The sequence below is a fragment of the Lepisma saccharinum genome, chromosome 3, assembly GCF_977018435.1.
Source record: "Lepisma saccharinum chromosome 3, izLepSacc3.1, whole genome shotgun sequence".
Classification (NCBI taxonomy): Eukaryota; Metazoa; Arthropoda; class Insecta; order Zygentoma; family Lepismatidae; genus Lepisma; species Lepisma saccharinum.
Window position 1 is genome coordinate 138,989,126 of NC_139231.1, and position 13,590 is coordinate 139,002,715.

A 13,590-nucleotide genomic window follows, 5' to 3' on the forward strand; every position below is an offset into this window, starting at 1 on the left:
ATTGTGTGTTCAATATCGAATAAAATAATCCTGTGTTTCTTAGAGTAGCTTTCACAATTTGAGAATGAATCACTAAGAGAACGCAACTAAAGCTTCTTATAATATATAAAAAATATCATTGGTAATTGCAAATACGAGTATAAGTAGTAAATGGAGCGTTTACATTTAAAGCAACGTCCTTTGCAAACAATAAAACATTTATTACGACATAGCAATTTTCATTCTTTCCGCTTCTTGCTTGCCAAGCCACATTTAATCAATTATATTTTACTTTCTATCTGTCAGATTTGTATATTTGTATCCGGAAAACCATCCATGGTCGTCTTGTCTTCTTCGAATGATTTCTCGGAGGAATTGGAAGCGCGACAGATGCAGGAGACGTCCGTCAGAGGCTTCATTTGCTGCGGGGAGGGTCTCCTCTGGTGACTTTACATTTTAATTAGCCAACCTCCATCAACAAGCAACATTGATTTCCGATAGTCTGAAACACAGGCTTTTTACCCTACCTCTCGGGGTTATCAACTTCCGATTGACAAAGGGGATGCTTCCCGCAAGGAAACGCTCGCGAGATAGCCACGCCAAAGTTCGAGGAGGCTGGGGAGAACCGCGTCTGTCGCCAAACTTCTCGGGGTTCGAAGCCTAGAGTTCTGGAAAAGTGGACTCCTATTAGCTAAAAGACCTTGGACAATTTAAATATACAGATCACATTTGAATACAAAAATTATTTCGCGCCGACCTCCGTGGCAGAGTGGTTATCACAGAGTGCTACAACGCCAAAGGTCCCAGGTTCGAATTCCGGACTGGGCTTGGGTGTTCTTTGCGAGTGTCCCTTCGTCAGTTTGATCACATCATCACTCATTTTCATATTCGTGATTAACCACAAGTGGCAGAAACGCCAAGTACAATACACTAAATCAAACAAATCAATGGATTGAAATTGTTTTTGAAGGGTTGCAATTTTTTTTTATTTTCATGATAAACCTTTTTACAGAATCTTTTCTTATTCATCCATGAATTCAAAATAAGCCAACCTTAGGGAGGCATTACAAACTTTACACTATTTTCTGACTGAGATCCAATATCAGCACAGAAATCATTTTCCACATCAGCTTTGTTATCTCCAACAATTACAATTTCATGAACCACTGAGTCATAATATCATCATTACTGTGATCTGCAAAAAACAGACGTCATAACAACTTCACACGAAATGTAAAATAAAGAATCACATCAAATATCAATGCTCAACATTAATGGTGTGGTGGGGTAAGATCCCAACCAGATTTTATGTAATAAAATCAACAACCCATTGATTTGAGACTGGGTGAGCCCCAGAGCCGCTTTATGTGGGGACAAGGCCGGAATAGTTCCGACCTTAGTTCACCCAGCACGGGAATTGAACCTGGGTCTCACGCATGGCAGTCAGACGCCCGACCGATTAGACCATCGCGGCTATGATCCTTGTTTGAGCTTTAATAATAGGTAACGTAACTGTATTTATTCTAGTCGAGCGTTGGATGATTCATCCTGATAAGGTCAAAGGCGAACATTTTCATTGTTTAACTAACTAACTAGACTAAACCCACAGCGCTACAGCCCTTTGTAGGGCCTTGGCTTACCTACCGACTGCTGGCCTCCCTCTCACACTGTTCCTCCGTCACCTGTTATAGCGTGGAGGTCTTAGACCAGTATTGGGGTGACGGGTGACCAGCCCGACGAACCGCCAGCCGTTATTGTAGGTCTTCTTGTCATTGTTTAACTCATTGTGAGAATAATAATTTGGGGGATATCGCTATTTACGATTAGGTTCATATTTGCTTACAGCATTCGCATACAGAATTTAAATATATACCCTCACCAGCTTTATATTCGGACGAGACGTAGCAATAATTCACCTAATTTCATTCTACATTAATGTGAAATTACAGTAAAGGTTATTGGTAACAGTGCCGCAGAAACGGGGGGGGGGGTTACAGGGATACAATTAACCTCCTAAATCCGTAGATCCAAGTTGTACCCCTTGTACCCCCCTCAAAACATTTGACAGAAAGAAGATGTTACTATTCAGAATAATTTCTTTTCTAATTATTCAAAGCTAAAGTTTACAAGCATTATCTTCCTTTCCAAAATGTATGTGGTATGTACTAGTTAGTTCACTTGATCTGTACTCTGGAAAAACTTTTAACGCACGTGAATTCTAATTAAAACAAGTTAATGTTTAATTTAAGAATATTTTTCTACAGGGTAATGCTCCTCTGTGTTTGGAGACGCACATTTCTAAAGAAGTAACCGATTGGTTGGAAGATAAGATATAAATCTGCTTCAGAAGGGTATACGACTGACCTTCACTTTCGAATTTCTCAAATGGATTTTTTAGAGACTAAATACTTCCTCTACAAAGTGTTAGTTACATTTTATTGAAAGTATACGGTAAATTTTAAAAATTGCAATTTTTGTACAAGTTTTAGAAAGTAAATTCAACTTCATAAGAAGTAAAGCGAGAAAGAACTCGCATCAACAGGGGTAATTTTAAAATATTGAAAACAACTTTATCAAGCCTTCTCAATGTTCAGCGTTCAAAGTTGAACAACTAAATATACGCCTTTGCTTAATTTTGTAAAATTTAGCGATATGGTCGTTCAAATGTTATTTTGGACAATTATGGTGAAATGGATAAATTTCGCAGTTACGTTACTAAGGAAGGCTATTAAACTATGTGAATATCTAGTCAACTGCGAAATCACACCACACGAAGATTCATATGAATTCTCTAGAAGGGATTTTAAGCATATGATTTTTTTCAGATTTTGGAATATCATAACTGTTTTTCGAACTGAGAGGAAATTTCGATTGATTGAGTTGGTGTTTTAAGCCCACTTTATGCACAGTATGGCTAATTGGGACTGGATCTACAGTTTAAAGTGGGATCCGAACCACTATGTGTCTCCACCGGGTATCGAATCCGGGACCCCTTGATTACAAGGCGACACGCTACCACTGCGCCATCGGGGAGGTCCTGGAAATTTCGAAAACTGCTTCGCTGGCGGCTGTCAAAAGTCCAGCGGAGCCTCTGTGCTGTGAGACAATGTATGACATGATTGTACCTTATATTTCACGACTTGAGACAAGATAACGGGCCTTCTCGCCTTTCTAGGGGTCCTGAGATCGATGTCTGGTGAAGGTACATTGTATAGTGGTTCGAATTCCACTTTAAACTGGAGACCTAGTCCCGATTTGCTTATCCCAGCACAATTGGGTCACAAATATTTTTTTGACAGTTTTGAGTCGAGATCGAGACGAGAACAAGAGAAACATTTACAACTCGAGGCAAGGGCGAAAAGGAGCTTCATCTCGATACACTTTCTAGTTGAAATGGATTCCTAAACATTAAAATGAATAGATTACGTTTGTTCTCAATTTTCATTCACAAAACTTCTGAATTTATGTTCCATGAAATATCAAATAAGCTTAGAAGAAGGTTCACAGTTCCATCTATTAAATCCTGATAAGAAACAGCTTTCAAATAACCATAAAATTCTGAACAAATATTTTTTCTTACGCGAATCTTACATTTAAAAAACAGGATATCAAATGGAATTTCTCATATTCTCATGCCTTCCCCTGACGCACACACAGCAGACATTATATGTGAAGGGTGTGGAGCTCAAAATTTGTGCCCCCCCCCCCAAATTGAAAAACGTTCCTGCGCCACTGATTGGTAACAGCGAAAGGTACTAGTATATTGTACTAGTGAAATACAAAAGGATGTGGAGTGCCCAAGGGGGGTTGGTGGGGGTTATAACCCTCTTTGGCGCAATATTCGTTAACAAAAAGAACGACAAGGGCAGGAAAATACGGTAAAATGAGGGCTAACTATGTCCTTCTCGTACTAAAAAAAGTGTACGCAACCCCTCTTCGAAAACCCTGGGCACGATAAATCCTGGAAATGAAACGTGTAGTTTTAAAATTTCCATTTTTGAATTTTAACTTGCAATGCCATAATCAACCGAACATTTAGTTTCTGAATATATAATACTTCTATAAACATAAGAATGTTTCCGATATGTAATATTGTCTGCAAGTTTAAGTCTGTTATCTGTACCATATTTATTATCTATGTATTCACAATGCGTCACTTGGTTACAACTTGGCCCAAACTTAGCTAATTTCCATAGAAACCTCCACGAAGCTTAACCCTTTCTAAGAGATACGTACTTTGAATGAAATTCAATCTGCCATTTGCAACAGAAATTCGCAAGTATCAGCAACCGGAAGCTGAAGGGGAAGATTTGAGGAAGAAGCCTCAGGATTTCCCCCACAAAAGGCTCAGGCACTCGGCTGATCCGATTGTGGCAGGCTCTAATTGAAGGCGATGCGCCGCGATTAGTCGGGGGACGAATGGCGGTCGGGGATTGTCCGGAACAAAGGAGCTTCTTCCCCCTTTTCTTCGCTCCGAGTGACACTGAAACCTTCCATTCTCTGCTTGACTCTTTATTGTGACGTCGATTAAGAAGCAGTGGCGACATTCCAACACTCTTGCCAGGCGTTCATTCTGTCCCCTCCTGGTTCTCTCCTGGAGAGAACTTTTTGGCGAGGGAAGAAATTTTCTCCTGTGCGGTGAGAAAGGAAGGCCTTAAGAGAAAAAGTAAGATTTTTCACTAACTTCGGTGTTTTGAATGACTCCACACAAAAATTGGCCCAATTTATTTCTTGCGGATTTCGAAAATATATGAAAAGTTACGTAGTCATTGCTGGGCAAGCTGATCTACCACGTAATGCCAAAAGTACAGATCGAAATAATTATAAAGATTACGAATAAAATTAAATGACAAGAAAATAAAATAAGGATAAAATCACAAGACAATAATAATAATTTGAGCAGTAAATTAGAATATAAAGGTAATCAAGTTGAAAGTTAAAACATACATGAGAAATAATTTCTGGCAACTCTTCGGAATTTTTGATTATTATTCATAAGTTATGTTGATTTATGTTGCTTCTTATCGTTCACCATTGATTCACGGAACATGTCGCGAAAACGTTTGAAGTTGTGTCTTTTTTATGTTGATCATATAAACCCTCCCCCTCCACACACACACACACGCACACACACACGCGCGCGCGCGCGCAATTTAGCCGTAGCGTACTGACGTTTTGATAAACTTTACTCACATCTCCAAAGCAGAAACTTTTTTTTAACATAGTGGTATTTCTAAAACTGGAACTACTTACGTCCGTTTCCAAGTGAAGTACGAAGAGGTTAAAATACCCGCAGTAGAATCTATCAGCTGCAGAGTGACAAGCCGCCTACCGTACCTTAAAATCGGGTAGAGTTTCAAAGTTTTGCAAAAGTCAGTTTATTTAAAATCTTTTTCATTCAACGGCATTACGTTCAATGAAATCCGTAGCCTATAATTAGCCAAGACAGTATGTTTCCCGACACGATAATGTAAATGTAAATTATAAAAGAGTTACAAAGTTCAATAACTGATGTCTTCATGTTAAAGCATGGCAAGGAGAATATAAATGTTGCGTATTTGCATATAACTTAAAGCAATCCTGCACAGTCTAATGTTCAAACCAATATCCTCGGCACTGATTCATGCAAGTGCTGACATTTTTTATATGCAACTATTGCTCACCACTTTTAACACACAAATGGAAAACATGTTGGTGAATCAATCGAATTATTAGAGTCCTTGTAATACAGGCCGTGTTGATTTCTCAGGAACTGACATTTGCTCATTTGCTCTGTAGGCAGGGTTGTTAAAGGTTCAGGAATATATAAATTCAATTCCGGTCCAGGAGTGAAAAACAGCAAGCGTAAATGGGTTATGGATCGTAAATATACTTTTTATCTGTAAAGTGTTTTAATTAGGTAATTTTTCAGGATCAATTTAAATACGGTCCAGGAACCTTTACTCCAGATCAATTTGAATAGGGTGCAAGTTCCATATACAAATGAAACAATACGCAACTTGGACCGAATATAAACTGGACCTTTAAAAACCCTGGCTTTAGGAAATTTTCTTGGTGATCACGTCCCACCCAGCGACCAACTCCTCTCATTGCTCGTTAGCTCCGTATTCTTTGTAATAATGCAATATAGAGCTACTTTACCTGTGTAGACTTCCCCAGGCACATACTTCTCCGGGTTTCCGCTGATGTTGATTCTAAATCTGTTGTCGGCTGGAGACTTCGGCGAGACCCTTCCTTCCGGCTCGCGATTGCAGTGGCCAACGGAGACGTCGATTTGATCTGATCCCACCAGGAGGAATAACAACACACACACACTCCACATGTTGCACTGGAAAATATGGAAAGCACAGTGTCTTGAGATCGGATTATGAATTCAAATATGCAATCTTTTTTAAAAAACCGCATTTAATCTTACTATCAAGAAATGCTCAAGAAAATGTTAGGTTGGCACTAACAACCATGGCAATATTACAGTGCGTTCATTTTGGCACTGTACATTGTATGATTCTTTTCTCCGTTCATGTATTTGCTGCTATGCGTAACCTAGTTATGAAAGTTCCCCTTCGCTTTATTCCTTCATCTGTCATCCCAAAAATCTATCCTTGGCTTTATTAAATTATATTCTTGACTTTATAATATCCTATCATCTCTCCCATAATTAAATTTCAAAAGTTCCCTTTTTATTTTTTCCTATTTCGTCTATGAAATTTCGATTTATCCGAGCTTCCATAGCCCTTTCAACTAAGCAAGAGTATAAAAACTTTTTCCTTTTGAGTTAACTTGCATTTTCACTGCTAAGGAATAGCCTCATCGGCCACGTTGGTGTAATGGTTAGCTTAAGGCGCCAAAACCGGGGATTCTGGGTTAGATTCTAGGATATAGCAGGGATGTTTCTTCAAGGTTGTTATGAAATGTAGCGCTGAAACAGCCGTTGCGTTTATATTATGGTGCTGTATGGTATTGATTCACCACTGATTTCACTCTGGACCTCTTTTACTTTGAGCTGACACACCAAGGTTCCGTCGTGTGTTACGAGTGCACGTTACGCTCAACTTCTTGCGCAGCTTGTGGTTATTGCCTGCTAGAACGATGATGTTTACAGACCCCTCATGCAAGATGGAGCATCACCTCATGTTGGTCTAAAAGTGAATGCCACGTGCCAACTTTGGCGATGATCGTGTCATCTCCAGTGGTTTTTCAGATGCTTGGCCAGCCAGTTCTCCGGATTTGAGTCCATGCAATTTCTGGCTGTAGCGATTCGCGAAAGATCGTGTTTATTAGGAAGGTGTACGGACTGTGCCAGAGCTGTAAGCGAGCAAACACGGTTTGTCGCTATTATTCTCCGGAAACACTTCGTGCGACCATTGATAAAGCTGTCTTACTCTTCCAAAAGGTCATTCACGCTGAGGGTGCGCATAAAGTTTTGCGTGACCGACTTCCTATTATTTCAGCGCCAAATTTCAACCTGGCGGCGAAAATTTGAACAATTGTTTTCGTCTGCATTCTCCCATTGTCTGCATATCCTCTATACCATGTTTCACTGCAATCCTTTGCTTTGAACGGGCTTCAGAGCGCTCAGAGTTGGGCGTTATAATTGTAACCACACGGTGGAGCATTGTTGATCTTTCATTTGTAATCGCATACGAATTAAATAATTCTGAATGCCATCGGATTTCAGTCCAACAGGAGCATCAAATAAGCAAACGACAACTTCTTGTGAGCTTTGTTGAAAGTATTCCTTCATTCGCTCTTGGAGTGCATATGAGATATTTCCAGTTGAATTGATGGGATTCATTTAATGGAACGTGGTCTTTTATTATTACTTATTATTTTGTCTTTTGCATTTGTAGTTAATCACTTTGTGTATTCATTAATTTTGTATATCTCGTACAAGTATATATGTATTATTTTACTTCTAGTTCACTGCTCCACATGCAGTTTATTATATATGAAACATTACATTGACAAGGGTTAGGTGGCACAGCAGCATATAGGTTGAACCTCGCCCGCTTAATAAAGAACTTTATTATTATTATTATTAATATTATTAAAATATAACAGACGGCTTAACTTGAACGGAATCGGATTTCCTCCCTTTGTGGCATTACTTTGACAATAATACTAATGGAGGTTTGTTACTAAATTATTCGGAGACTCATATTCTCTCCTATGGCGCAGTGGTAACGTCGTCGCCTAGTAATGGTTTGGATCCCATTTGAACTGTATATCCAGTCCCGATTAGTCTTTCTCTGTAAAATGGACTTAGCAAAACTAATAACATTTCCCTTTTACGTGTTGCCTTCTTGGTGAGTAGTGCGTCGAGATAGAATTACGATCAGGTCACAGAAGGGTTCACCTTCGAGTCCCGGTCTGGGTATTTCAGCTGATCCGTAATGAGGAGCCGGCCTCGGTGGCGGAGTGGTTAGCACAGAGCGCTACGACGCCAGGGGTCCGGGCCTCGAATTCCGTCCTGGGTGTCCCTTGTGAGTGTCTCTTCATCAATTTTATCATACCATCACTCTTCATCTTCGCGATTAGCCAAAAAAGTGGCGTGGCATAAATGGGAAGTAAAATGAACTCAATCAATTAATCATATAATCATGATACAATGTCATAATCGCGATTAATCTAAAGCGACCGTTGGTTAAAGTCAGAATGATTTGTGTTTCGTTAGAATTAGTAAGAAACTAGACACTGTATGTAATGTATAAAATGTAATGTATGTATGCGTGTTATAACCCTCTGCCCACAAAGTCAGTTGGTATCATTGTATGACGTCTTGCCTCATTTTGATTGGCTAGCATGCTCAGAGCCATGAGGAAGAATCAAGCCTGCTCAGTCTTGAGGCATCCGTTAAGGGGGAAAGAGTGGAGTGACTCTTACTGTACACGTGAATGGTGAGTGTGGCTATGCGATGGGGGATGTAAGTAGATTGGGGTTCCTTTTAATTCTTTAGATAGATATTTATTAATTTGTTAAATATTAGGTTTGTTATTTTCAATTGATAATTAGATTATTATTAGTTTCAGTATCCAGGAACCTAATCTATAATTCTCGGTCGTATGGCCGCGGGCACTACTCACGTATTGTCCCCCAATTATTAATCAATTAAGTTGTACGATATAAATTTATTTGAACTTGATATAAAAAGAAAGGGAAATATTAACTAGTTGTCTATTAGATTTCTATATTCTGGCATTGTTAAAAATAAAATTGAAAAGATCTAAGATCTGGTTTGAATTCGTAAAAATAATTTCCTAGAAGAATGGACTGGGACAACAGCTTACTTTCACTGGCACTCTGTATACGGTAGATCCTGCTTTATGCGGTTGAGATTGAGCGTGACTACATTGAGATCGGCCCTTTTTTTTACAGCTTAGTTGCAGTGTATATAATGTATGAAATGAAAAGAAACTGAAAGTTAAAAATCTTGCGTGTATTGCAGTTTGCCTACCCTTCAGTATAATTTCTTCTAAGGCGACTCTAAAGTTGACCGATCGAGATGAGATTTTGCAAAATTGATTGACATATTTGATTGATTGACTTATTTTATTTTACTTCGCGTTTTGTGCCTCTTGGCTAATTTGCGAAGATGGGGATGAGTGATAAAATGATGAAATTGATGAATGGACATTCACAAACAACCATGCCCGAGCGGGATTCGAACTCGGGACTCCTGGCGTCGCAGCGCGATGTGCTAACCACTCAGCCACAAGGTCCGGCGAGATTTTGCAAAATAACTATACAATCTAAAAGTAACTTTATCGTTATTAATGCTAAGTCTGGTTTCTTGAGAAACATTGGGCCCATCTTAATAATTAATAATGGAAGGCAAACTTGAAATGAAGAGTCAGGCAACCCATGTCACTCAGCAAATTGGCTTCTTACGTGTCCTGAGGGAATATCCGTTGCCATGGATAAGGAATCCGCAGAACTCAGATGCATTGATTCATTTAAATAATTAAAGTTCCGGATTCGATACCAAGACACTCATTCGTTTACAGTGGAACCGTAACAAGCATAAGAATATAAAGGAAGCTGGTGGTACAAAATATTGCAAAACTTGTTTAGGCAAGAAAACGTCGACATTAAGAGGAAAGCCTATAGAACAGATAACTGATAACAATGTAGTGATCGATTGATTGTTACTTTAAGTCGCTTTTATATAATCGCGACGATGAGGATGAGTGATGGTATGATGAAATTGATGAAGGGACACTCACAAATAACACCTATGCCCAGGTCGGGATTCGAACCCGGGACCCCTGGCGTCCTAACGCGCTCTGCTAACCACTTCGCCACGGAGGTTGAAAGTGTGGTGGATTCGTGGGAGAACTTTACATTTCGTGTTGAATTCGCCAATTAGTGTATTTCTTATATTTTGCCGTTAATACTTTTGTACAAATATTTCATTCCTTCTGCTGCTTGTATGTGTTGACTGGATATTCAGAGCAACCATATTGTTTGGTCCATGAACATGACGCAGAAAAAGTATTCTATGGAGAGCAATTAAGAGAAACAAGCGGAAACATTGGTTGAGTTTGATGTTTTAAGTCCACTTTATGCACAGTAAGGCTAATCGGGACTGGCCCTACAGTTTAAAGTGGGATCCGAACCACTATGTGCCTCCACCGGGAATCGAACGAGGGATGCCTTGATTACAAGGCGACGACGCTACCACTGCACCATCGGGGAGGTCTACAAGCAGAAGCAAAATCAGAATCAGAATCAATAATTTTTGAGAAATTAGGGTACAGAACACCAATCGTGTTTTGTGCTGGACTCGCAATATTACCGGCAGTAGTTCTATGTTCTAGTGCTGTCCAGGGCATGGGTATTTTCTTTGTTTTTCATATCTGTTTCATTAATCATTACTATTAACACAAATATGTGGAAGAGCTACATTAAATACTTCAATGTAGCTAATGGAAGAATAAGCTTGTCCGGCCCCATCTTGTAATCAAGAGTCTGGGTTAGATTCAACGTGGACACATTTTGTAGTTTCGATCAGTCTTTAAAAAAATTGTGTGCCTAGTCTAAATTAGACCATCTATGCATAAAATTGGATTAAAGCAAATAAAGTTGAACCAACGGAACTGAAACTACCAATATTGCGTCGTTATTATATATTATTTTTTTGTTTGTATGACTTAAAGATGGAAAGTTAAAAAATCCATCAATTTATAATTTCACGATTGAGTTAGTCTCGAACCGCCGAATCAGCATCCGCTCTTTGGTTCCCATTCACGGGATAATTGAATTAGCAGATTAGGCTGTTCATCTTCGGTTTTTCGGTGAAATTAGCCTTTATTGATCAATTTTGTTTGACGAATTACATCAGTTTGTATTTCTCAAGGGAAGGACAATATTGAACGTGATACATTTGTCCGTGCCTTGTTAGCCTGGCTCAAAATTCCCAAAATATGAGAATTTAGCAAGTTACCTCCCAGTTCGGTGCCAATTGACCTATAAACACTCCATACGAAATTTGGGATCAGAGCGGTATTTTCCGGCCGCGGCCCGCACATTTTTATTTTTTCCATAAAGATAACATGCCTGGAATGAAGGCTCACGTTTTTAAAGAATTAGAGCGATTAGATCCTTTGAGGGGTCATAGAGCAGGTTCGGCAGGGATGTCTACATTCTAGGCTTAGGATTTAGTGTCAGAAAAGCATATCTAATTCAGTTTTCACCATAACATTGAACCTAGCTTAATGTTTCTTTTCTACAACAAGCATGTTGTAAATTGCGTTAAGCTTGAATGACGTTACTTGTTTAAGTCCACTTTATGCACAGAAGGGCTAATCGGGACTATAGTTTAAAGTGGGATCCGAATAGCTATGTGCCTCCACGTGTATCGAACCCGGGACTCCTTGATTACAAAACTACCACCACTACGCCATCGGGGAGGCGCGTAGTGGTGGAAAACAGCACATGTTTAAAAGATAAAGAGCGCGACTGGAAACTTTTCTTTCTTATCCAACTTGCTTTATAGAAAGTTTCCGATTTCGTTCTTCGAGTGTCGCTGGTTGACTCACCTGATCACAGCAGAAGCGTCGAAGCAGCCGGTGTGGTTCTCGCAGCCACGGATAGGACTGAGCGAGATCCACGCGGAGGGACCCGGAACTTCGCATGCGCCGCAACAGATGGCGGGCGCCGCGCCTGGCACTTCTTGGCTCGTTCTCGAGTTTTAGGAAGAACGTATTCAGTGGCAGGCAAACTCCAGAAACTGCGGAATTACTTCGTCCGTAAGTTGCATTGAAGACGATGAGGTTGTGGGCAAAAGTCAGAACATGGAAAGAGACGGTGTTTTTATTTTTTAATTCAAATTCGTTCTCTTTCAGAATTTGTATTCAGAAATTTATTTAACATTTTTCAACTTATGATCAAGAATAGGAAAAACAATATATTATAAAGCAAAGGACTTCGCCTATTTTGTCACCTGACTAACATATTGAAACTTCCCAAGGAATAAAGTGTTCCACTCTTACGTCGGCCGGTCTTAGTTCTGGCAAGAGAAGTGGGGAGCGGGGAGTACGTCGCAGACCAAACGGACAACTGCGGTAGCGCCGAAAGTCACGACGTCGACGGGAGGAACTACTACGTGAACCTCGTTCTACAGGCTGCTGCGTTTCTTATCGTGCTGGATTGGTCGCTTCCCCGCTCCCCACTTCCCTTGCCAGCATGATGATCGGCCGCCGTAACAGTAGAAAATACCTTTAACAGAATATAACAACATACCTAGCATGGCGTAAACGTATTATTTCATCAACATTAAAACACTCAATTATATGGAATGGTAAGCCAAGCAGTGCTTAATTTACAGTACAATCTTTCTTGTTGCCTTATCAACAATTAACCACTCAATCGTAAGATGACGAAATAGAGATAAAGTTAGTCTTTGCAGTCCTAAATATGATTACGCAAGAATGGGTTTGATTTTATTTTTGTTATTTAGCGTCTACTTTCTGCCACGTTTGGCAAATGCATGAGTGATATGATAAAGGTACACTCAGGAAGAACACACATGCCCTGGCCGGGATTCTAACCAGGGACACCAGACGTGCTATTCACTCAGCCACGGAGGCCGGCACAAGAATGGATTTGTATATACACTATTTTCAATGTGTGCAACACGCAGAAAAGTTTGTATTTTTATGTATTTCAGTAGTATAATTGGTGGTATGGAGAGCGCAAGAAAGGAAGAGCTCCTCTCCAGCAGATTTACCAACACTTAAACCTAGCTCAACATGCTCATATGAGCTTTTTGCTCAAGTGTAGAACCCCCTCTAATCCAAGAATTTTGTAAAAATGCCCTCGGGAATTTCTCAGAAAGGAAGAGCTCCTCTCAAGCAGATTTGTTTACACTTATAAAAGGCACTTCTGTGAGATTGTTGTCCATAAACTTGTCAAAAATATGCCCCTCTTGATATTTTTTTTTACCACACTTAAAACTAAGCCACCCTCACCTATATACACACCCACACCTACCCACACCTACACATATTTACTTCCGGTCTAAGTTCAATTGGGCACCAGGCTCAACTTGTATATCTAGTATTAAGATAATATAATTCTTCTAGAATTGCTCCGTGACTCTCTCATTTCTTA

General features: G+C 39.7%; 2 protein-coding genes across 3 annotated transcripts in view; one reads left to right on the forward strand and one right to left on the reverse strand.

The window, feature by feature from the left end:
• Positions 1 to 12,056, reverse strand: part of LOC145985455 (spondin-1-like) — a 129,647-nt gene extending 117,591 nt beyond the window's left edge. For both annotated transcript variants that reach the window (XM_083119523.1, XM_083119522.1), the window contains exons 1-2: positions 12,018 to 12,056; positions 6,121 to 6,307 (exon numbers count right to left, since the gene is read on the reverse strand). In XM_083119523.1, the coding sequence (XP_082975649.1) occupies positions 6,121 to 6,301 (181 nt within the window). In that variant the 5' untranslated portion in view covers positions 6,302 to 6,307; positions 12,018 to 12,056. The remainder of the gene's footprint in view (positions 1 to 6,120; positions 6,308 to 12,017) is intronic.
• LOC145985454 (uncharacterized) overlaps positions 1 to 13,590 on the forward strand; it is an 87,306-nt gene that overhangs the window by 20,241 nt on the left and 53,475 nt on the right. The gene's annotated exons all lie outside the window — the stretch shown is intronic.